This window comes from Formica exsecta, unplaced genomic scaffold, assembly GCF_003651465.1.
Source record: "Formica exsecta isolate Colony F162 unplaced genomic scaffold, ASM365146v1 scaffold15, whole genome shotgun sequence".
NCBI lineage: Eukaryota > Metazoa > Arthropoda > Insecta > Hymenoptera > Formicidae > Formica > Formica exsecta.
This window is the reverse complement of record NW_021848825.1, coordinates 1,029,640-1,056,831: the sequence shown is the minus strand read 5'-3', so window position 1 is coordinate 1,056,831 and position 27,192 is coordinate 1,029,640. Positions and strand designations below refer to the sequence as shown.

General features: G+C 33.6%; 2 protein-coding genes across 2 annotated transcripts in view; one reads left to right on the top strand and one right to left on the bottom strand.

Annotated features, from left to right (window-relative positions):
- The window catches only part of LOC115232866, a 56,415-nt gene extending 42,008 nt beyond the window's left edge, over positions 1-14,407 (bottom strand). The window contains exons 1-3 of the mRNA XM_029803013.1: positions 14,334-14,407; positions 6,043-6,087; positions 5,716-5,743 (exon numbers count right to left, since the gene is read on the bottom strand). Coding sequence (XP_029658873.1) covers positions 5,716-5,743; positions 6,043-6,087; positions 14,334-14,345 — 85 coding nt within the window. The 5' untranslated portion in view covers positions 14,346-14,407. The remainder of the gene's footprint in view (positions 1-5,715; positions 5,744-6,042; positions 6,088-14,333) is intronic.
- A 3,273-nt stretch (positions 14,408-17,680) lies between these two features.
- Positions 17,681-27,192, top strand: part of LOC115232868 (neuroglobin-like) — a 29,588-nt gene continuing 20,076 nt past the window's right edge. Inside the window, exons 1-2 of the mRNA XM_029803015.1 lie at positions 17,681-18,397; positions 21,584-23,440. Of these exons, the coding sequence (XP_029658875.1) occupies positions 23,247-23,440 (194 nt within the window). The 5' untranslated portion in view covers positions 17,681-18,397; positions 21,584-23,246. The remainder of the gene's footprint in view (positions 18,398-21,583; positions 23,441-27,192) is intronic.

Sequence of the window (27,192 nt, the reverse complement as noted above, 5' to 3'; positions counted from 1 at the left end):
TTATTTATGGGCGCTTATTACATATTTATAATTTGACAATTATTTCTTTTGATTCTTAAAGTAAATTAAATTCCAAAAATTAAGGAAAGCTAGAATATTAATAAACATTGGAAAGTAATTCTAAATTTTTTGTAATTCTCTAATTTTTACTGCATTTTATTACTTTTTAGTTTTAATATCTATTTTCTAGTTATTAAAAATCACGAATTTATCGTCTCTCATTTATCATGGTACTATATCTCATGAATCTTTCGTCTATAGTCTCTCGCCGCTGTCGAAAAATAAATTTCACCTTTTCACTAGAATTACGCAGATTAATTTTTCTGGATTCTAAATTTTCCTCGTTAATCTGATTAGCAATGATTTCGTCGCACACCAACAAATTTACGACAGCTTCGTAAATTATTTCGCGCCTTGTTATAATTTCATATGCGACTAATGGAGAATGTGTTCGACATATCGTTATAATTTAACATCTCGAGCTAATGACGCGTAGTATTAGCAAATATTAATAATGTATTCACCATTATAGTAGTAATGTATCCTGTTTTCAATCGAAACAAATTGCTATTTCCAAGAATAATTTCGCAAAAATCAAAATTTGTGTTTTTTTTACAAAGTTTTTTCAATTAAAAATGATTGTTATAACAGTGAAAAGAATATTGGATTTATAGAAAGAAAGTAAGAAAATTCTCAAGTGTGTACCTTGGAGAGAGAAGGATCGATTTAATAAAGTAAAGATAACCTTCTCTGTGTGAAAGGAGGTCAGGAAAGTAAACGATAGGCAAATGTAACATCAAAGTGTAACGAATAAGGTACACGAGATTCTGGAGGAACGGGGAAAGAGGATCTGGGAACAGGTGAATGAGCGCGAGAAAACTCGGTTATTGACGCACAATTATGTGCACGACCTGCGTGAGTCTGTACGTGTACGTGAAAGCAATTTTTCATGTCGGGTCAACGCAAAGCCGAGTTCGCGAGGCTACTTTTCTGCACCAAAGAATTTGTCGCTGCGAATTCGATGCGCGAAATTGCTTCACGTCAAATCGAAAATGTACCGGAGCGCGACTAATTCATACACCATGGAATCGATTTATCATAATTAATCAACACGTCCCGATTGCACACGGATTCCGTTAAGGCTGATAATATATCGATACTTTCTTACATTAATATAGAGTACGAAAAAAGAATAGCAATATGCACACAATATAATATATTGATAATATCATTAAGTATCCATATTGTATATTATGATTTATGGGATTTTTTCAAGCTTAACAAAAATTTAAAAATTGTAGAGATAAATTTAGCATTATTATCTAAAAATATATATATATATTTATATTATCATACAATTATGCATTTACACGACACATTCTCTTTATCGTATATTGTCACACATACTGGCATATTTAAAATCTGCTCACCTCTTTCTATTTTATATTTATCCAAACCCTTGGAACTCTGCAGTTTTTCAAATACCTATGATTTTATTCGCATATTTGCGACGATCAGAAACGTTTTTACAGCGGCAATCGTATTTTCTTGTCGCGTTACACACATGGCAGGAATCCCGATCGAAATAACGTCATTGGAACAGGTGACGGAGAGAAACGGGTTCTCTCCTGCGGGCAAATATTAATACATCCATAAATCCGAGTACGTCTTTGGAACGGGATTTATAAGTGGTCGATCGAATCGCGGCCGGCATTTGATCGCTATTCGGAATTCGTGCCAGTAGATTATGGATAATCGCCGCGGGAGAGTCGAAAATACGCTGCCAGCAGCCGTGACGGGCGCGATACATATTTATGCATATCGTCGAATTTTTTTTTCTCGCGACGCATAATTTGCAAGAGGATAATAGCGAAAGTTTTGAAAGCCAATCCGGTATTGCGTTCCTCAGGCGTTAAGTTTGGAAAATTTAACTAATCGACAAACTTGCTTTTCTTTGTGATATATATGATACACATAAGAGCAAATATATTGTACAACAATATATTAGTTTATAATTTATAATTTATATATAATTCTTAACTTATTTCACTCATCTCTAAATAATATTCATTAACTTAGTTAATAATAATGTATTTATTTATTATTTATTAATCCATTTATTTCTCACATAATCAATATGTTGGTCTTTATTTATAATTATTCATTTTATACTTTTAAAAATATTTTTTTATTGATTTAAAGTAAATTATGAGGACTAAGAAAGAATTAGAGCGAAAGAATTAAAATAAAATAAACTTTTCACTAAAAAAAAATTTGGATATCATTGTTTGCAGATTTATATCTTTTTTAAAGTTATGTGTTATCATAGCTAATTTTTCACGCAAATCTGATGATAAAAATTCATTTTATCGTAGTATTCTCATAACATTAATTCTTTCGCATCTCTCCATCATTTGCAGAAAGTTTAGTCATATAATAAGACCAAATTACGTTAAAATATGCATGACATGGCAAAGCCAACCTTAATTTTAATAAGAGAGTGTTTGACCAACACAGAGTTAACTTTTCTTAAACTAAAATGTCGAAGCAGTCGTTTTCGAAGCCAGAAAAAATTAAAACTTAAAACCCTTTTGAGCAAACTAGGTTTCACAATTTTAATTAGCTAATTAAATGTTACAGTTTATATTTCCACAGATTTTCTTTTAATTGAGAAGATTTAATTATTAAAATTAAGTTTAAATATTTAAAAAGTGGTTCAAAAATAGTCTTTTTCGAAATATTTTCCGATAAAATTCCATTTTAATTCCGTCAAGAATTATTTATTAAAATTAATTAATTATTGTATTGTACTAAGATTCAAGAAATCTCTTTAACATTTCTTGAATTTTAAATTTGCATGGCAAGATAAAGCGTAATTTTTCGCGAGGGAGCCCGTAGAAGAAGCCATTGACTCACAATGGTAATTGCGGAGCGACTGCAATTTTACGTCTTACCTCTCGGTCGTCCTTGAACGCAAGTATAGATAGGCAAGCAGGATTTTCCAGTAGCCGGCGAAGAGGCGCCTTCTCCTTCTCCTGTCACTTCGTATTCTCTCAAGAGACGAGCACGCTTCGCACGTAAAAATCCGACTTTCCGACAGGCAAAGAGTATCTCTCTTCGACACACGAGCAAATACCTGTTGTCTTAACGAACGCAGCACCTTTATTAGCACCGTTCGCGTCACTTACGCGAATTTGCGCGCGCGCGCAATGTTTCGCCGGTCGAAGAGATCATTTCGTTGAGTTCTCTAACGTCCTTCCACTCTATTTCCACACATTTTCTGTTTTCCGCGCGAATATCGTCACCATTCCGCCGCGGAGAAATTCTCTTAAGAATCGTTTTTACGACGACTCACCGACTCACAAGCGAAACTACGAATAATTTTATCGAGAACCCGCGAAAACTAAAAAGCAAAGACTTGTTGTTTCAATACGGAGTCCACCGATAAAGAGGCGAAATCTTGCCGCGAAGTTTTCTCAAGACGACGCTCGTGAGAAATCTCGAGGAGAGGACACGCTGCGCGCTCGCGGACCGACGCGGCACTTGAGGCCTGAAGGTGCCTCAGGTGGGACGCCAGGTGGGTGTCTGGAGAGAAGCGGGGCCTTCTCCTCTCCTTGTCTTGACCAGCCCCACCGCACCCGGCAAGCCACGGGCAAGGTTTATGGAGAACCAAGCAGAATTCAAACGTTTTCCTCTACGTCCTGGAGAAGGGCGGAGGCGCCTCTGTGCTAGATCTGACGATCTTCGCGGGGCCCGGGTCCCGTCAAAGTTCCCTACTTTACCGGTGATAAAGAAAAATTTTGGATTCATAAATTTAAAAAGAAACATTATTCAAAGTGGTGCTATTTATTAAAAAAACTATTTATATAAATATAGCAATGAGAAAAGCTTTCGTTGCAATTTTATCAATTTGACATATCACGTATTGTTGGATTAAGTTAGACTTGACCATTGTAAGAATGTAAAATATTTTTAAATTCATTTTGTTTGATTTATATATGTCTTGTTACATCTAAGGTAAATCTAATAAGATTCAAAATTTTCTTAAACTTAAGCAAAGTCGATAAAAATACTTGATATATCCAGAAAGCTTAATCAAGTTGAGCTATTAATTAAAGTTATTTTGCCTAAATCTTAATTATCTTAAATTATTTGTGGGAACTTATAATAAGATGGTAAACTCAGTTGCTAATTTTTATTAAATATAATTATTAGAAATTCAAATTAAACTGCGAAAGCTTGGAGCTTGTGATGACTTCAATGGACGCGTAAATATAATAGCTTTTATTGCTTTGTATGCAGATGTAATTACTGAGAAAATCAGCATATAAATTGTTAATGTAGCGCCTATTGTCGATTGTTATTCTCTCAAGTTACGAGCAAGCTGTAAGTTACCCGACTATATTAAGGTATGTATGAAAAGATAGAGTTATGGGCTCGACCGCGGAACGCGTAATCGGGAACACGGAACGGTCTAATACTTCATGGCGCGATTGCGTGATGTTGATTGTTAATTTATCTACGCGTAAGTCGCCCGCCATAATTAATCACTATCGCGAGAATAATGCAGATGTTGCATCGGATATGAATATCTTACATTCGATAGTAGCACTAATGACGTGACGTCGATACGGATTCCAACGGTGCAATTAATCCGATACTAATCTATCCGTATTTACATCGCAATCACGGTAAAAAATAAATTGACTTTATCCATTAAAATGACAAGCATCGTGGAACATTTTTTTATTTTCAAAAAAAAAACTCGTTTTGATTACGCAAACTCTTTTAAGTTAAATCGGTCATTGTATAAGGAAACCGGTTCGCGCCTTTTCCATAATTAATAAGAATGCATAATTAATAAAAATGCAATTAATAAGAATTATAGTTCCAGCTAAAAATTATAGCCACGGTTTATGACGAGAGTAAGGAGGTATCTCGGTTCATTCTTGTATGCATCGAAGATGAAGGGGCCTCTACTGAGTTCGATGATCTTTACGCGCGATGAGCCTCACGTTTCCGAGATCTCTGCCTTATCGATTATGATATCGAGGTTTATCACGAGGTTTAGCCACGCTCTAATAAAAACTCTAATAGAAAATTATGCGATCTCTAGCAAGATGTGGCGAGCGTGAATTACAAGTGCAAATTAATTACATTCGAATGCTAATGATATCATTCAACGGATCGGATATTCTTACAATTTATTTGTAAATTTCTTTAATATTGCAGATATATATAATTATAATACAAGTTTCTCACATTTGCATATCAAAGTTGCAGAGGCATCTACTGATCTTATAACGTTTGCGAACCTAATAAAAATTTTTCTATAAATTTTCTACCTTACCGGGTGTCCTACTGGTTCATTAATAATTGATTAATTATCTTTTAGTTCACTTACTGATTAATAAGATAAAAATAATCATCTCTTTTTTAAAATAAGTATTGTTGTGGAAAATAAAAATGTTTCAAAAAGTGTATTCGTGAAATATTTTTCTATAAATCTATAGAAAAGCATAAAACAGCAAAGCAAAAAATGTAAAATGAAAAACGAGATTTGCAATTTTTCTGTATTATTCGTAACTACAGAGCGAAAAAACCAAGTTATTTCATTTGCAAAAGATATAATTTTCGAAGAGTAAAATCGACACAAAAATTTACCTTTCTTTCCACTTACGAGGAGGATAGTTTACCGAGTCAAAACGTACTTACTTCCAGTCGGGCAGTCAAGCTGACGTTTCTGCAACATACATAGAATAGGACGCGCGTAAATTAAAGCCTAAATGAATATTTCATTTAATGAATTACATTCTACAATGGTCGAATAATTGAATTTAGCGCGAACTTAACGATAAAGGGACAATAAATGAGACCGTAAAATTTAAAAAAAGAGTCGTATAAATAAATGTGTACCTACACATTTGTAAAATATTTTGTCTCGGAAAGTGACCAAATATTTTTAATTTAAATTTATAATTAATTTAAATTTATTCCTAAAACAATTTACTTGTTTTATAAATAATAATCAAATGCACTCACCTCATAATCACACGTTGGCAGATTCACGTTCTTTGTCTGCATCTTCTGTAAAGAAGATAATAGAACAAACAATGACAACTAAAATTTTAATAGTTCTAATATTTACCAAAAATAATATAAAATCTAAGCATTTCTTTTATCTCATAAAGAAAGAAACTTAATCAATATTCTCTCTTATAATATTTGCCTAAATTGAAATGTAAAGTATTAAATTATAAAGCCTTTTTCTTAATCTTTCTAAATATTTTTTTTTTATGAATCAAAAATACACTCCTCTTTACACCGTAAATTTTAAATAAGAAAGTGTTCTGCATCAATCAACACCTTATAGATAGATATTGTTGAAAGTTTCTCTGCGTGCGCATGTTTATAACATATACGATCGATCATAGCCGAAAAAAATGTAAGCCGTCGTAAAACTCAAAACAACAATAGCACAAACAACAATAGCAACAATAACCGATTCTGGTTTCTACGGCGATAGCCAAAGCAATAACATCGCGACTGTCGCCGCCATACGGTATATATGGCATGTTTTATGAATCGAATTTGCAACCCGACAGACTCACGTGTAAACAAGAGCCTCCGGGCAAGACTCCGGAGAGAAGAAGAGTGCCCTTCGGTTCCGTGACCCGCAGCCATTATGCGGCGCAGCATTTTCTCACGAAGATACTCTGCTCTAATTATATGTCTAGCCTCTGCTCCTGAAATCTACGGCTTTATTGCTAAATATGCTCGCGCTACGAAAACTGGATCCGAGAAAAAATCTAATTTCTACTTCGTGTTCCACTGTACTTAGGGACCCCAAGTTTCGCGGGAGCAGTGGGGGGTTGCGTTCGGGCTGCGACTCCACAAAGAATACCATACGCGCGCGGTATAATCTTGGGGTTAATCGCATAATCTCTGACGGCCGTGACATCGTAAACGCGGGCGCGCCAACGAGCGAGAGCGTCGGCTGTTCCTCGTTCGAAGAGACGCCCAAAAGCGTTTTCACGTAATTAAACCCTTTTGCCAGCGCATCTGCAATAGCGCGCTCCGAAAGCATTTCGAACGTTTCAAAGATCAGTAAATAATTGAATATAATAGGTAAATGGATTCGTTATTATTTGTTTATAATTAATTATTTAATCACTCTGCAGCTACGTCGGGAATAAATATTGTCGGCGAAATGATATATCTGTCTCAATATATTGTGGCACTTTAATTATATGCAATTATTTTATTGTGGTGATTATTATATCATGATAGTAATATGCATATTGTCCTCTGTAAAATTCATACTTACATTTTATGTAATGTGATATATTTACGTTCAATAATATGAAGATATTTTATTCTCGATTCTTTTATAATTTTTCCAATAAACACGTTAAATAAGTCTTCAAATTTTGCTTAAGTAAAATCCACAGGAAAAATTATCTAAGGAATAAAACTTTGTTAATTATTAACAAAGTTTTTTATAGAAAATTCGCTACCATTTATAGCCGTTTTTAATTCGACAATTATCGAAATTAACATGTTTTGAACAAAAAAATTAGTTTTGAAGTAATCATAAAATCTTTTGATATGTGGAAAATGTGATCATATATTTTAAATCACAATCAACAGTATTTATTCACATATATATTAACAAAAAAGCTAAACCGTAATGTTTATATCTTGGTGACTTCGATTTTGAATGAGGATTGAGTACGTTTGTTCGATGTTGGCTCGTAAGCCAAGCAAAAGCCATTCTGTCATACATTATATACGTGATATAACGAATAAAAAACTCGAATACTGGCTCATAAAAAATCGAGAACAAATACGCTTGTTTATAGAACTCCAACGAAAAACTGGAGTACTACTGTTTCCAATAATGAATATGCGCTTGTATAAGCGTATATGTGTGCGTGTATATCCGGCGTATGAATATGTATATCGCTACATGCCCGATAATCAACCGAATTGGTGAAATCGTGCGGTGTATCTGACAGGATATCCTCCATCAGCCTCAGTTAGGATGCTTTTTTTTCATGGTAAAAAAAAAATCTGGTGCTACATATCCGCTCTTTCGCGAAACTCGCCTCGATAATTTCGATTGGCCTACCCGAACGACCTCGTCGAACTTAGGTTGTTCGATCGAGAATTTAAATTGAAAAATTCATCGTACGTGGAATATTTTTATGCTTGACGGTTGCCGGAAACATTAAATTATTAAGCGTTTTGAATTGTTATGATTGTATGCAATATTTAATAATTGTAATTAAGCGATAATAGTGATTAGGAAACATAAAACCTATTGTCTTCATTGCAACTTAATTATTTTCAACATATTATCTTGTAAAATTTCAGAAAATTACATGATTTATTTATATATAAATGAAATCTCAAACTAAAAAGTTTTAAAGTTAACAAATTAAACTTGTAAAAATTTTGTAATTAATATTGTTTTGTTAATTATTGAATCATAATTTCATTTTTTGATTAAGGCAATAATATATGAGAATTATAATGCATTAAATAAAATTTGTAAATAAATATATAAATGTATATATATAATAAAACATGTATAAACATGATTAAATGAAGATAATATCAATAGATTTTATGTCACTAATTAAGCTAATAACATTGATAGTATTATCAATAAAGATTATCGAATTATTCAAATTGTAACGAATGGCAGGACGTATTAGCAAGAAAAATAAACGAGGTATGCGAACTCGCATGTTTTCTCAATCATACTTATGAAAGAGCATGCAATATTTATTGGACATATAAAGTACGAGTATAATATACGATATTTTGAGAGAATAATTCACACTCAGGCGTATTTCTCTCTCAGATTTCCTGAATGTAATTAGTATACAGCTCTGTTTGTGGGCGAACAGTAGGACTGGTTAATTTCAAACTCGAATCGCGACTATCTCCGCATCGTGCGAGTTTACCCTTGCTTTGATATCAAAAGTTTAATAGGCTACACAAGTCGTATGATAAAGCTCGGCTACTCAGACGCGGATATTTTCTATGTTATCGAAACTCTGTGACACCTGTCGGTCGCATGCGTGTTCAATTAATTTATTTGCCGAGCTGTCACCGATTCTCGCAATATCTTTCAAACATTTCTGTGATACAAGAGCACAAGTTCAATACTTACGCTTATATATTAACATAATTAATTCATCACATGTATAACCAACATAAATAGACGATTGATCAAAAGAAATTTTAATATTTACGCTCTGTAATTTCTTTTTGTTGTTATATTACTTATTTATATTTTATTATTTGCAATTTATTACCAGAGTTATAAACGATAATTTTTGTTTATTTGTATTATTCAATCAGTCTACCACTTTGCGTTTATACATATATTAAATATAACACACCGTGGCATATAAATTTTATTTTTTGTACACAGCAAATATTTATTAAGAAAAATCGATTATAGAGATTTGTCGAAAAAATATATTTATCAATTATTTAATTTTTTTTAATTATCGTTATTATTATTTTCGGCTGAGAGCTGTAAAAATTAAATTTCTAACAGAAATTAAATGATGGAGCAAATATACTGCATTAAAAAAAAAACCAGATAATTCAACGTTTCCCTTTACTTCTTATTAATATGAAAGCATCGAAGTGTCGCCATTCGAGTTTCGACCTCTGGAGGCCGCGCTTGTGCTTAGAATTATAATTTTATTGGGAATGAAGATTCTTGGAAGAATCCCCCAGGCATTCCATACCGCCGTCAATCGAGGATGTACGATACGATCTATGATAAGGAAGCACAGACTTGAATTTATTAGAAATTGCTTTCACGTCGGGCAAAGACCTTCGTATAAAAAACCTCTTCTTTCTTATGTCATACGAGCTTCTCGTAATTATTTGATTGATCAAAGATGCCTTTTCTTAAATTGCGATTGAAGTTTTTATCCTTTTTTTTTTGCCTAAGAAATCTGACGGGTAGTGAACTCAATATAATATATATTGCCAGATATCTAAACAATTTTTAACGTTATCAAAGTTAAGTAATATATATGCGTATCTATAATTTTTTATGAAAAACGAAATCAATTTTTTTACACACGTTTTATTATGTTAATAACTTTTTATGGAATGATACAATATCATATATAGTATATTTTAATTTTTACACGATATATTTGTCAAAAAACAAAGTTTGTGTATAGTAATTGATAAAATAATTATTTTTGTATTTATTTTCAAGATGAAACCGTGCATAAAAAAGAATAAATGCAGTATGCATTTCATTTTTCTAACAATCGTTATAATTATTTTTATAACGACTGTTTGTGACATTGCAATGAAACTTTTAATAATGTTTAATAATTAATTAAATAATAATTATTAATAAATGCTCTTCCATTACTAAAATTATACGTAAAATTATTATTTTTTAATTCGCGATATAATATTATAATCATATACAAATCAATCTTATATGATACAGCAATTATATTATATTTATAGAAATATTATATGAATGTTGCGAGAATTTACGAATGTCAGACGACCAAGAAACCGATTAGTGTGACACAAGATTGCCTATACTTTTGCATCAATTTTAATTAACGATCTCGATTATATTTTTAGGTGCATGTATGCGTTACGTCCGTGAATATATGCGCATTGTGCACCAGCCATGCGTTTTAAATGGTAGTGCAATAGCATGCGCGATGCATTACGGAGTAAGACTGTTTTTTTCCCGCCAACTTAAAGGATCTCGCTATATGGTCAATGCGAGGCACGCACCGCGGAGCGTGATACTCGTCGGAAGTAACCGACCCGTTACAATTGTAAATCGTTCCTCCCCGCGCATCGTGACTTTTCTACTTCGAGGTAAACAGCAAGGACAAATAGCGTCGGATTGAATATTTGTTCTTCGTGGTATCCTCGCCCATACGTACGTGTTTGAATTGTTAATCAAGTTTGCGTAATAAAAATTGCATATTGGCCATTGGCGCCGATTGCCCAATCAAAAAAAAAAAAAAAACGTTCAAAACATGCCGGTTCCACCGCGAGCCACATTCGTGATAGATACTAGTAAAATAAATTATAGCAATTACGCAAATTAAGCAAACTACAAATAATTAAGCTTACAAACTTATAGTAGAAAGTAATTATAATAATTTGCTAATTACAACTTTGCTCTTACTATTATGTAGAATATCCATAGCTAAATATGACTAAACTTTACTTGTTGAAATTTCCTATCAATGTGCATACACTAAACACGCATATTCCGATAACTAAAAAAATTACAAGTGAAATTATAAATAAATTACAAACTAAAATTACAAGTAAATTTTTATTTTCATATTTGACATCTTTTTATTGCCTTTAGTTCCAATTACAAAGAAAAAAAAATAACAATAGCCATGTTTTGTTTAAATCAGCGATATTTAATCTTTTCATTTGTAAAAATTTAACTCGCGTAGTGGAAATATTTATTTGTTCTAAAATAAATAAACAACTATTTCACATTAATTAAAACGAGCGAGCGGGCGAAAATAAATTCACTTCATTGTTAAATAAAGTTATGTCACAGCTATACAGTACTATGTATTTTAAATTATAACCTTAACGTTTAATTTTATCAACTTTAAATAGAAGTAAGAGACAACGATATTATTTAATTATTTTCGCGCATCATCGTATATTCTAGTAGAAAATACGCACAACCCATATAATTAAAACTAACTGTATTAATTAACACATTGTATCTGACATTATTTTTAAAGCATTAATTAATAAAAAAGATTCTGTCCGATATTCATATATGAAAAAGGTGTAGTACGTGCGATCAATCGATATCACTTAATAGGATGTTCTCAAAAAATGAATCAATAAAAAAACTGGGGGAGCTCAAATATGTAACATAATTATTAACGGGAATGTTCGTGACAGATATCGTGGATTAAATTGCGATTACAGGATCGAATATAGCAATTGAATTATCGAAAAGGTATCAGGTATGTTTCTCTTGCATATCAAATGTTCGTAATACAATGGTTAGTCTAGCGACTATTTTGAAATTCCGTTTTTGATTCTCCGATCTATAGTCTAAAGCCTCTAAGGCGTAAAATATTGGCTTATACGCGAACTCGATTTTACCATTATCGACGTGAATATGTCCCTTATATACAAATCCGATAGTTGGAAATATGTTGATTAACGGTGGATTCGCCGTCGAACGATGTGTAACGCCACCCTGGTTGCTTGCATGTACAATAAGTAGAAATCAGAAACGCTGTTGCGTGCAGCAACTAATTATAGTATAATCATTCCGATGGTTCAGCAATTAGAATGCGTAAAAATTTTCAGCGGAATAAAATGCTTTGGACAGGATATTAAGTGCATAAATAATTTTGATTGTAACAACATATCGAATAACAAGATAATTTTTGCTTAAAAAAGACTGATTCTTAAATAAGCATAGATATAGATAAAATATGAAATATTAGGAAAATCTGGAAAATAATAATATGCTAAACGGAATTGATTATGTGTGCGTCTACGCAAAGTAAAATCCTTAAAAAAGAAATAATAATAAAACGTGCATTTTTGAATACGTTATTCTACACGAAAAAAATTTGAATTTAGCAATCTCTACGTTTTAGATTGCCACATCTATTGTATTGATGTTCTGGCAATAAATGTTCTCAACAAGCTTTTCCTTTATATGCTGCTTGCTTAAAAAAAAAAAGAAAATTTAGCCATTACCAAATAGAACCAAGAGATCGTGTGATTTTATAACGCGCGTTTTCTTAACTCTATTCTAGAGTCATGTCCTCATGTATCATTCTAGAGTCGTGTCCTCGAAAAACAGAACTATCTTCCTAGTTCTTAAGAATCTCTTTGCAATAATCATTATAAAATGGGTTAACAGACTACTTTAATGTCCTGTAATACCGTAAAAGATACTGTAATACACCTCTCGATAAATGTTCTTCTGAATTTAAAAAACATTTCAAAAGAAATAATACTTAAGCGCGATGCTATCTGTTTTAAGCATTATATGATATTATATGATATAATATAAATAAATACTATATTATATATTCATTACACGGAGAAAATGAGGGTAATTATTTAATTTGATCTCTATTCAAAATTTAAGATCTCTTATTTCAATCCTTTAATAGGATTATCATATATTGCTTATAATTTACTGCGACATATTGAGAAATGCAGAAATATTTAATTTAATCTTTCCAAATTAATTCATCTTAATATTGTAAAACTTTGTTTTAATACTTCAAAGTTATAATTTCTATATAACAATTTCCATTTTTTAAATTTTAATTAAAAAGATTTAGTTCAGTTGTTAGTGCCATAACATCCCAAATATAATTGCGATGTAAAAGCAAAAATATTATGACCCATTTGTTGTAAATTTCTAAAATAAAAAATTTATGCACTGTTATACGCCAATTGCAAAAACAAATTATTTTTTCTCGATCTTTTACCGAATAGAGAATTGCGGAATGACGCAAGCTCGCAGTAGAAAAAGGGAAAGCTGAAAATATTCCAAGAGATGATTTATCCAGATACTTGTCTTCTTGCAGGATGTGCTCCGTTTCCGTGGTGAAACGGAGTGCATTCAAATTTGCATCAAAACCGACTGTTACAATATTCAATCGATATTTACGGCATGTGAATATCAAGTGAATGCAATCCTATTACCAGTGAGGAATGAACTACTAATATGAAAATAAGAAAATTATAAAATAAATATATTATAAAATCAAAATAATTAATATAAGATTGTATTGATAATTCTCTAATTAATTTAACGATTTTATTTACGCTATAATATATATCTACGATTTTTTCATACCTTAAAATAATATTTAATTAAAAAAATAATTCTTTGTTATGTAACGTTCGCATTAAAATTGATATAAAAATGTACCCCCTATAAATGCGATTAAATTCAAATTATTTTATTTTGTAATTTTAATTTTTGATACTGCAGATACACGCGGAAAAATATACCTCATGACAAGTGTCAACACAAAATTATACTGGATATTCAATTAGCATGTAAAAATATTAAAAACTTGTTCACACATCGTAACGATAAGCCGCAAAAATAAATTATGTACGGGAATAGAGAGACAGAATTCTCTCTCTCTCTCTCATATTAATGTAAAAGAGCGCACATATACATAGATTCTGAAAAATGTATTCTGATGAATTAATGCTATCTCGTTTTATTATTCCTTATAATAAAATAGCAATATTTTTGGAGAGAAAAAATTTATTATGAACAATAAACTCACCTTAAAATTCATAAAATTCCTCAATACTTGAGGAAATTTCCACAACGCGTGTTATTACACAACATTCAGGGACTCTCACATTCGATTATTCTAACACAAAATATAGTTTGCTTGCGCTTTTCACGGAAATATAGCTCGTATATTTCGTACACAAAATCGTTTGTATATAACAAACTTTAAATCAACACGACGCAATAAATTTGTATTATCGCCGTAGAAATTACTCCAACAAAATTAATAAACTACGAATATGTAAAATAAATTTTGCACAAAATTATGTGCGCGCAAAATATTATGAAAAATAATAACGCCGACCAATATATACGTATAACGTATTCATAGATTGTAATTAACATAGAAACTATTTTTTTTCTTTTTGATGTTATAAATTCGTTGACTTTATAAATATTTTATATAATACATTTTGTTGTATGAAACCGATTTACCGAAAAGACTATCGAGGCACGTCGATTCAAACGCGCACTTCGTGACAAACTGACTTTAAGAGGAAGCGTGTGGGGGCAACGGAACCTTGCGGCTTTTGGATGGGTTAACGCGAGTCCCTGATTGGAAGTCTGCCTCACGCATAAGTTCCTTCCCTTCTTTGTTTGACCCTTCTAGCTTGAGATTAAATTCAAGGGCTCAACAGTAATCCCCGATAACGTTACAAAAGCTAAACATTGAAAGAAACTAGATATATATCTAGGCGACATATATTTAATAAATCATCTTGTTTTACTTAAAATGTTTACACATAGACATAAGTATAAATGCAAATTTGATTAATTAAATTTAATAAAGATTGAAATGTGAATATATCTAGATGTGATATGAAAGATATGGAAAATAATATAAAATAATACGCAAAATTAATATAAAATTACGGAATTTCTTCTCTACTATTAAATTTATATTTTAAATTGCGTTATCTATTATCTCTTATTGTTGACGCAATTTAATAGCAAATTTAAATATAAGTTTCTTTAAAAATTATATCAAAAAAAGAAAATAAAAAATCTCTTTCTTGAAATTAAGATTATATATCATACGTTTAATGAAAGATTAGATATAATGACAATTTAAATGTAACATAAATAAAACGGTTTTCTTTTTTTATCAAATAATAAACATTACATTAATAATTTTTTTTAATAGCTTGGGGCACCTCGTAATGAAAAGCCATAACTTGTCTAACTCATATCTATTTTCCCCTTAACAGGTCACGAGTGAAACGAAATGTTATTCATATCTGAAATTACTTTCTATACCCCAGCAAAGTTTCATTCAAACTGATTGATTCAGGTTGATGAGGTTACCTTGTAAACGATCCCGGCGACAGGCTTGAAATTTCGAGCAACTTTGTGCTCCGGTTTATAATTCGAAGTTCATTTGCAGTATCCGTCAGGTAGTGTAACTCTTTTTTCTAGCAGGTAATTTGCAGGCGGACGAAAGTTTCTACTTACCGATGATGAGCTACTAGGGAGAACGTGTCAGAGGAAAATTTGCTCTTCGTGCGCTTTCGTGATTCCCAAACGCTTTTCGAAAGGTCAAGCTTGACTGTGTTACTAGGGCAACCAGGCTGCAATTTTGCTCAGATTTTGTAAGCTTCCTTTTGATGAGAAAAGAGAAATCTCGAAGGTCTTGTGCTGATCCGAAAACTGATAATTCTGAAATCAGAGTAAAAATATCGTGATAATAATTTTTATTCTTCGGACAAAAAAAAAATAATATATTTTTCTCTTAAAAAGAGAAACATTTCAACTATTAATATATTGCAAGACAAATACGAGATTAATTAAAATTAAACTATTCTAATTTCTAAACAAAACAATGTAAAAGATAGAATTGTCAGCTGCAAAATTATGTTATCCTGAGTATTAGTTTACGTCAACTGATCTCGCATGTTGATCTAGGATCTGTGATTATGACAAGTCTATTAGGAACTTGCGACAACTTCCATGACACAATCTCGTCATATCTAAAGCAAGATTATAAAGTTCGCGAATATTCCTAAACTAGCCCGATCAAAATGTAATAGTTACGTCAATGCTTGCGTTTAATATATGCATGCCATTTTCTCTCGTGAACTTGTATGGGAACGTATCATAAACATGTGCGCTGCGCAATTAATTAATATTTGCGTGTGTAGATGAAAGACAAAGAGATAAAGAGAAACAGAAAGAAAAAGACGAATAATATACGTGTAATGCCAAAGTCTGGGTTGAGCATGGAATTTCGCGAATATTAGATGCGAGTAGACTATAGTCAGCTTAAAGAGAATCAGGGACAATAAAATTGTTGAACTGAGAGTACTTAGAGTGCTTAAAAGCGGCAACATTTATTCATGCTCGAGCTCCCGCAACACTCACTCACCGCGTACATTTGTTTCAACAAGAGATTAATTCTCTCACCATTCTAAATATTATAATCAAAATATACCGTGTTATATTTTTCAAATTATGTTGCAATAAATTTTCAAAATATATTTGAAAATTATACGTAATTACTTTTAAATAAAAAATTACATATCATATATGTGAAAAACTTCCTGTTACATTTATGTACCAAAGTTTAAGTTTATATTTAGCAAATTAAAAGCTAAAAGTTGCAAATATACAACAATGACTTCTATGTTTATTCTCTCTCTTTCTCTCTCTCTCTCTCTCTCTCTTGATTCTACAAATAAGGTCATGAATTTAAGTCAAATACTCCAGATATTTTTTCGCAATTTCTGCAATAATATTTGAATGACCTACAATCACAGGGATGGAAGTTTACATGCAAACTAATAAAATTTAAACTTTAGGTCACTAAGCTTCAAAGGTCTCCGTAGAATAATTTGATTCAAAATTAGAGTTATATATCGTTGAAATACATGTTTCCTTTAACTCCTCTGCCATGCTTATGCTTCCACTGGAAGATCTTTCAGAATTATATTTGTTCAAACAATTAAGAAATTATTTGTTGGAAAAGTTTTATAGATTCAATACTGATAAAAAAGTTAAAATGTTAGGTTTACTGACGATCAACATGTCATACTAAAAACATTTTTAAAACATGTACTGTGAGCGAAATAAATATTTGAAAAACTGAACCCTGTAATTGTTTTGAGCAGTACATTAACTTGAGATCTCTAAAAGGTCTCTACTCACCTCCAAGGTAACGCGTGAGAAAGAAAAGATGAAAAGTGGCCGATTAATTGTTCGCACGAGGGACGAGAGCCGGGAACCGCGAGAGAAAGGAGGACGCAAGATCGGATGAGAGTACATCCCGTCGCGGTCCGCGCGGGATGCGAGAGCGCATGCGCTACATCCTCGCCGAGTGCTTGTTATGGATGCCTCAGTTTCGGCTCGCCTGGGCAGTAGGCAACACGGCCGACGTCGAAGCACCGCGCCAAGTATATCGGCCGGGGAGCCCCGGGAGATATTCTAAAGATAGAAAACGCGCGCCGCACGATCACGACGCGTTGAGGAGAAACGCGTCGAGAAACGCACTTCCCGTACGCGCGCGTGACGCGGCGGAATCGTGAGGCGGGCGATCGAACGTGGGAATCGAGGACACCGAGGAAGAAAGACTTTTCCGCCTCCACGTCGCGGGAGTATCGAGGATCTCGAAAGCGGCTCGTGAACGTCGCGAGAAAACGTGGATGAGACGCGGGAATAATCGATCCGTGGTGACACGCGAGTGGAGCGGAAGCGACGAGGAAACGAACGACTCACTCGATCCGCCGCTCGATTTTCGATATTCGGTGATTCATGTAGGAATCGTCATAAGTTCGCGATTAAATTAAGCGATTTCGAGAGTAAGAGCGAATCTCTGTTTCTCTCTCTCTCTCTCTCTCTTGGCCCGGCTGTTTCGCAAATTGCTTCGACGATCCGCTCGCCGATCCTCGATGGAACGGAACTCGAATGTCATATATAGATAATTTTGTCCAATGATGAGGGGAAATTGATAGAGACGCGAGTTCAGTGATATATATCGCGACAACGTGCTGGTGCGTCGCATCTCCGTCGAGACATGCGTGACGGAAATTTGTAGCACGCGGGCGAAGTGGATTTCGCTCCGTAAGCTGTTAGTTTATCTTTCGGTAGTGAAGCCGTTTGTTTGTTCTTCTCTCGATTCTCCATAAATGCGTTCAAGGCTGCCGGGATCGACCGCTATTTTTCACGTTAACGCTTGTGCAAGCGATGCATCATTTGCGAAATTGGCGCAATGATTAATTTTTCCCGAATTTATTGCGACTAATTAACTTTGGACAAATATATATGTTCAGTATTGATACCAATCGTGATATATGACAGAAATATGGTGGGGGGGGGGGTGGTGGTTGCGATATCTGCTTAAATTATATATTAAACTGATTTAAAAGCATATATGGAATTACTATTATATTCATTTTGTATTATCTTGTACCACCGCGAAAAAATAGTAGATATAAAATATATCATACAATTCTCCTTTCTTTTATTCGCATTTCTTTTGTCTATGATTTTTTGACTAATTTGGAATACATTTTCTTCAAAAATATATCGAAATATATCAATAATTTTTAATTTGCAAGTCACATAAAATGCTTTCATAAAATAATTTACAAGGATCCCTTTACATAGATATAATAAGAGAAAACAGTAACTCTTTCATTTAACTTAAATATTAAAAAATCGCGAAGAAAAAGATGATGTTCAGTAAAGTAATACCGATTTTCTATTAATCAATAGAAAACCGATTCCTATTATCAGAGAATCCACAGATGAAGAGATCAGGAAACTAGGACACTAGATGTTTAAAAGTGATACTGTGCTTCAAACTCTCATATTATCTCTTCAAGATATAAAATATATACATATATGGTTTGACATATATGATCTAAATATTTTTAGGTGGATAAAATAATTTTAGAGAAAAGCCAAATTTTATAAATTTATAGGAGAACGCCATGGAATGCATTAATATGCGGCGAAACATTATTGAGCGAAATTGATGGCTCAATTTCGGATCTGTAACGACTTGTCCGCAAGGGATAATTTCCGCAAGTCTCGCTCGAGATGATGCATCAATTTTAAAAGCCTAGTGATAATGCTCGGCTTATCACGCCAATATGTCAGTCTTTTTATCGCGTTTTATCGCTTTTTTCAAAGCAACGATGATATAACATTCGTTAATAGATAAATTGCATTCAGTTTCATTCGATCATTTCAATATTTTTCAAGCACGACGACAAACGCCAAGATTCATATTTTCATCGCATTTATTGCTGTCTGATCTTTATCTCATATTGACGACAAGATAAACGCAATATTAATCATTGAGCTACCATAAATTGGCAATAACTTAATCTATTGACGTTAGATTAAATTTGACATCAGTTTGTAAGAGGGATTTTTTCGTAGAATATAAACGCGGATATTTTTTTTTTTTAATAAACTATACGAGTATATATATAACAATTAATTTAAAGAAATATTTATATTTGAACAACACACTGCACAAATATTTATGAGAACCGAGTAAACAAAAAATGCATTTATTTCTTTTTATCTATTGATATAAGATAAAAACGATGTGTTAAAAAAGCAAATAAATAAAATTCGGGATCAAATGCAATACATTTAATGGTGAATGCGTAGTGAGAAGACAGTGAGAACTAGAGACATTTTCTTCATCGATCAGAAAAATTATATCGTGAATATTTACATCTTAAAACTTGAGCAGCCGCATAAATAACCGAAACTTTTCTACACGAATGTATCATGCCGTATTAAGTACTCGATATCTTTGAAATGACATACGGCTGTAAAGGTCGAGCATTAAGGGCCGATGTTACTGACAACATTCCTTCGCTCCCGCGACGGGTTTTCACTTTAACGAGATGCATTTACACTTTTTGCATCGCAAACTTCAAAAGCCATCTAAGTTATCCGCGTTACACCCGGTACGCTTCTTACGTACTTCCGCTCAACTTTAGCGGCGATGCTTATCGACGTTGAGATACGTCCGGCGTTTCCTACGTAGACGGACAACTCGAACGTAAAGTTAGCGATATACAGTCCCGATGGTACAGAATACAGGAGAGAGAGTTTCCCTTTCCCGGTTATTCCCGGCTGCCTTATAACGCTTTCATCTACTTATCGTCGAGTTCTCGCCTTGTACACGTCCCCTTGTACTGTCGTCCGCTTTGCGCGTGTCTTTGACGTGCTTTTCGAATCCGACGAGAATCGTACGGAGAGCAATGACACAGATGAGTTTGGTTACCACCCTCTACATCCCTCGAAACTCCTCCATCAATGTCGCCGGAATTCCGCCTCGCCGCTTCCGATTCTTTCGTTTCTTCTGCTCGACGGCGCTTCACGTCCAACTTGGCTAAGATTTGTCGGCTAAGATTTCTTGTTCATCCCTCTGCTCCGAACTGATCCAATCTGATACCGCCATTACGGTAATTGAAGCATCACGTCATTCAATACTGTCGAACTAACAACGAAACTTCGGAAGTCTTTGTGACTGGACTGGACTGATGTCGAATAATGAGAAAGCGTTAATTTCTTGCACGAGAAAAATGAAGCGCGGCAGCATCAGATTATTATTTTGTAAATAAAATTGTAAATAGAATTTGTGTGCAGACGTATTAAATATGAGAATCTTTTTTCTCGATTAAAAATATTATCATTTGATTAATCATTTAAAAAAATATATAATATCGTTCTTCAGTTACTAAATAAAATCTTTTTAAAAGAGAATCTATTATTGCATACAGCTACTCTATGATATATTGAAAGAACGAGTAAATTTAAATTACAATATAAGATTTATTATACTTCTCGTTCTTTATTTATACTAATTTTCTAGAGATTTATTATAATTGCAACAAAATTTTGCGCGATAATGTTCAATAATAGATATTTCGAATTTGAAATGTTAACAGATCGATGATATCGATGCATTATCGAAGCGCAAATCAACAAAGCTTGAAACGCGAATACATTTCTCGGGCTTTTCAATTCTCTGATTAGAAAACCATTCCTCATATTTAACAGATTCATTCGTATTGATAAATTGATGATCCGAGAGCTTCATTTGTCATTTTATATATCGAATGTCGATCCTTCCAACATCCTAGATCGTCTGGCATGTCTTCAGCTTCCCCTCGATTTGCCATTGGCTGTCGCATTAATGTGTTCGTCGCAAATGAGATCGATCGACCCTTCCGCTCCGTAAATTGTGAAAGATATCATCGCGGTCGCGTATGCTTCCAGATAATGTCCCGGAAATCGAGGAACATGAAGATGCTTAAGGAGGCTGTTCGCATACTCACCGACTGGACCAGTGAAGCAAATGAAGCGAATTGTACGCTTATTGATGAAAATCTCGAATAATTCAAAGGACAATCAATGATGAAAACAAATGCCAAGTACATGAAGGCCGTCGTATTGAAGCTTTGTAAAGAGTTAATGAGTCTAATGAGATTCTGAGAAGGAAAAGTGGATCTCTTGTTATAAAACAATGAAAGGATATAATTTGCACACTTAATGAAAATATACAAGTCTCATTAAGAGAAGAACGGATGAAAGAAAAAAGTAGAAGCGAAAAAAAGAAAAAAGGACAAGGTAGGGAGTGAATGAAATGTATGAGATAAAAGCCTGATAAATACGAAATAATAAAAAAAGATTTAATAGCGAGGAAACAGATAGATTCTAGTGAAATGAGAAGATGAGCTTGTATATTGAAAACAAAACGTGCAAAAAAAAGGAAAAGAGGAGACGTGGATAGAGAAAATTGGATGAAATTGCTGAAGAAAAGCAATTACAGATATATCCTTGAAGAAAATAAGACGACCATGAACTGATATATAAAGCTCTAGTGATAAAAGTGGAGAAATCGATGGTGAAAGATTTAAGATCCAAAAACGTACGATAAAGTGCAGAGATCTTGGTGAAAATAAAAAAGAAAGATTTGGCACGCGGAGTGGTGAGAATTGATGTTGAAGGGAAAATGGGGGAGGAGAGGCTAGATAGATGAACTCACAGAACGGAAAACTTGGTGTGAAGAGAAAAAGCAGCAACGAGGACACGCGAGGTTCAAGTGACGGGTAACCGCGAAGATGGGGGACGTCCGAATGAGGGATGAATAGAATGTGGGGGTGAATTAATGTGCGTCTTGAAACCGTCGTGTCCTTAATTACAAGAAAGGATAAATGTATACTCGTCAAGAATATATCGGGTACATAATAAGGTCCGTACGAAGAGGGAAAGCTTCTACGAAGTTCACTTTGCTTATCTTCGCGCTGTCAGCGATGGCGAGCGATCGTTCACTGATGATCAGCTTATTGTTAGAAGCGGTCGGCTTGCTCGAAAAAGTGCGCGTGCTCCTCGCCAAGATCGTGTCGCACACTAAAGTAATACATGGATGTGAATCGGCCACGAAGTGTTCGAAGTGAAGCGGCAAGTTCCTTCGATCGTTCGCGTTTAACGGTTACGTCGTAACAATCGACGATTTAATAACAAAAAAAAAAAAGATAGACTCTAACAAAGACACGCGGATTCTTCAAAATCAACCACGTGTACTGTGTTCAGGAATAGAGAGCAATGTAAAGATTACGCGCGGATGACTTAAGAAATTAATAATATAACGCATTCTTTATCTAAAGCGTCTTTTTACTGCCGATTCGTGATTCGTCATCGTCGATGGTATTTCGTATGTCATCGAGCTCAACATAGTGCAGTGCGATTTTCCGGGTCCGCCGATGCGTTGTAAACTTGAACGAAAGTGGCAGAAAGCGGAAGTGGAATCGAAGTGCCGCCGCGCAATCTACGGGTTTCGCGACACAAAGTGGTGATCGTCCCCCACATTACGGGTTGGCCGGATCAGTTAGTGTCTTTCGCGACACAAGGAGTCGCGTTCGGGACTTGTAGCCACAACATGGGTTGCGAACTGAGCAAACTGGCCACTACGAAATCGCGCAATCAGGGCGGAAATGATGGTTCTTCGCCACCGCCGCCGGCCGCCACAGATCCGCGACTTCCGCTCACAGCCAGGCAAAAATTTACAGTTATCGCCAGTTGGAAAGCGGTCTCCAGAGCACTGGAGCCCACGGGCATATACATGTTCATAAGGTATGTAAGCCGTCGTTAACGTCGCGAACCTTTTACGACTCGCTTGCTATAAAAACGTTCAAACGAACATATGACTCTTGAACGATAGTATCTTCACGCGCGATAAACGAGAACACGATATATGTATATCGTGGAAAGATCGTTATATATATATATACAATTTTAAACATTAATAATACTCTCCGCTACATTAATCTCGCACAAAAAAGTATTTCAACTTTCTTTCTTATATATTTTTTTCTCCTAGAGTTTCTAATTAAATCACATTGTCATCGGTCAACAATTCAATTAAATACAATAAACGATCTTTTCGAAATATATAAACAAATATAATAAAAATAATATTAAAGGAGGATTTAAATTCTCTAATCCTGGTAATCCTATAAGCCAATTAAGGTATCCCGATAAATGATATACCAATATCTCATTGAATAAGCGTAATATTGTTAATAAAAATATATAACAATGTGTTTTTTATCTTTTATTTTAGAGACTTGCAAAAATATGTGTCTCTTTGATTTGCAGTTCACATATTAAAGTAGGTCATGCAATAAATTGTTAACTGTAAATTAATAGCCGGACTTTGGGTTAGCAAAACATTAAAAATGACATGACTTTATTCCGATATAATTTCTTAGCGTTAAGGGTGACGTCTATAATTATTGGAATATTTTTATACTTTTTACTTGTTTCACACATTATCGATCAAATAGCGTGGTCGTCACTTTATCTATTACACTATAATACTTTACCTCTCCATCTCTAGGAATTGTATTAAAGGTATATATTTGAGGTTTTCTGGCTTTAATAATTTTTTGAGTTAATTAAGATAATATTCTGATAAATAATGCTCCACACAATATTATTGAAAATAAATGAACTGACATTTACTAACTGATTACAACAATGTATGATATATCCGACTTATCTATTATTTCTTTCATATTCTAGCATTTATGTAAAATTAATAATAAATTATATTTTATACTTAAATGCTACAAAAAAAAAACAGAATAACGTCCATAAACATTTAGAAAGAAAATCATGATTATCTTTTTCTTTTCAGTAAATTAATTTTCTTATTTATCCGTTTTTAATTTATGCGATAAAATATACGCATGTCTTTACTATTAACACGTTACTATTAACTCATCATGCGAGCAAGCTCGTAAACAAGAAATACAAGTAAAGTTTTGGAAACCGTTACGTGCAATGTATATAGAGCATTATTCTACAGAAATATATTTTCTGAATTTTCCAGGTCAAGCGAATTTGCATTTTTCAGTAATAAAACTGCATACACACACAAATATTAATCTAATTTTTTTATCATTTCTATATAATTTAAAACTTTTACAAAAATTATTTAGGTAATTTTTAATACGTGTTTTTAGACGATCTAAAACATTTTTTATAATGTTAAATGTTATTTTCGAACATATACTAGACGCGTTATTCATAGATTTTTTCTTTAGCGATTTTTTAGCAGATTTTTACTTAATAAAAATTTGTTCAGACGTTAAATTTTTTTACGACTTCCTAATTCTTAGCATTAAATCTTTTAATGATAAGCAGAATTTAATATACAAAATATATTCTCATTTAACCATCTTTAAGAGGGTAAGAATATATAAAGAAAGTTCTTCAAGACTACAAGTAACAAGTTTTCCTATACAAATTCCGGTACTTATACTGACATTCGCGCGAAACCAACACGAATACCGTAGGACTATTGTAATTGAAATTTCGACGTGACAGTAAGCGATATCTCCATTACGGGGTTTCACATAATATACTTGAGATTTCGGCACGTACGGAATCACGCGCCGGAAATCAATTTCATCTTTCGAGGGTGCCGAGATATTAATATCAAAAGGAATACCATGTTGAAAATTCCGTCTTCCGTAAGAAAATGGTCGCCATATACACATTTTCCAGAGTTGGGACATAGCGCGTTTCGCCCGTATTACGCGCCATTACGTGATTAGTTGAGCGTTTAGGCTCTTCAAGGCCGCCATCAACGTCAGACGCCACCCTGAAAGAGGGTGGATGTACTCGTCGATCCTTACGCTCCCTTCCGCCCGTTTTCACTGACGTTCCTTTGCACATAGAATGCCTATCCGTGGATCGTAAACCGACCGTCGCGTCGGCCGTGTCATCGCTCGTGCATCGAACTGAGGGATAATCTTGCTTCTAGAGACTCCGTATTTTGATCGTACAAAGCTGTGACGCGCAGATTGAACGTGAAAGCACACGTCTATCTCGAGACCACCGTAATTGAGATCGTTTAATCCTTAATAAACATACACGAATTTTTGTATTCCGTTAATATTAGTAAAAGAAACTAGAGCATTTGTGTGCAGTCTTTTAGATCGAATATTTATGATTTATTATCCAAAAAAGAAAAAAGAATATGTGTATCTATATACAGGATATCCCAGAATTACCGCACCATCTGCTAATCATGACAGATTCATGAGGTCATTTGGAGACGATTTTTCCTCGGGAAAATATCGAGGCATCAATAATTTCCGTGTTATAAGCGATTCAAAAAGAAGGGCTTTTCGCAAACTAAACTTTATAGAGAATTAAAACTACATTCTTAGTTAATTTCAGATAAAGTTTACTTTAATAGAGAGAAAGAGAATTTTAATTTAAGGTTTAGTTACAAAGATATATGATGGGAAAAATTGAAAACTTGCAAAAAATAATGACCTCTCTCGACATTTTCGCTGAAGAAAAATTGTTTCCAAATCCGATCTCAAGAATCTGTTATTAGCAGGTGCGATAATTCTGAAACATCCTGTATATGTATAAAATATAAAAGTAAATTTTATAAATTATCGTTTGTCACAAAGCAAACATTATTTATTCGATTAATTAAATTTGTTCCTCAGCTTAAAACGCAAAATACAGAATATATATAAATTTGAGCGTATACAATTTTTGACTAAAAACGGTTGTATTTTTATTTTACAAAGAAGTAAATCTTTCCATTTCTTTAAATTACGAAGAGCAAGCGATATATTTAAATTCACTGAAATACAACAATGTAAAAAGTTACACTATTATCAAAGTATTATACACCGTTTCTTTCATGATGATAAATAAAGCATTCATGTGTTCCACTTCTATTATATGATGACAAGGGAGAGAGAGGACAAGAACCTTATATTATATTTCACAGAAAAAAAATGGTTTGCCATTATCCTTCGCGAATAAGAAAACTAAGTCGATTTTCATAAATGTTGCAAATGACCCGATTAAAAAGCTTCTATAAATAACTGACCTAGTACAAAGTAGATAAAATCTTATTCCAAAGCATTTCGTACGAGACGTGTCTTCCATCCCGATGCTTTTCTCCAGGAAGGAAACAGATTTAAGTCATATTGCGAAAATCTTCGCGAAGGACGCTCTATTCGAATCCACAAGAAGTTGCCGACATAATTAATTCACCAAGCACTAACATAAAAGACTGGCACTCATGCTAACTTCTACAAAAAATTTGGTAAGATCCTCCAATTACGGACGAGTCGTCGTCTTGACGAGGGTCTCCTGGAATACCTCAGAGATGTGTGTTTTCTAGCTAGAGAAGTATTACTTTATATACCGCTACGAAACGCTACGTCTGTTAGGAACATCCTTTCGCAGTCTTTCGGTCGCGAATGTAGCAAGCTACAGCAATATCTACCATTTGGCACAATCCTATTTCAGTTTGTCCGAACAAAAGCGCTTGTTATATTGTCACGGAA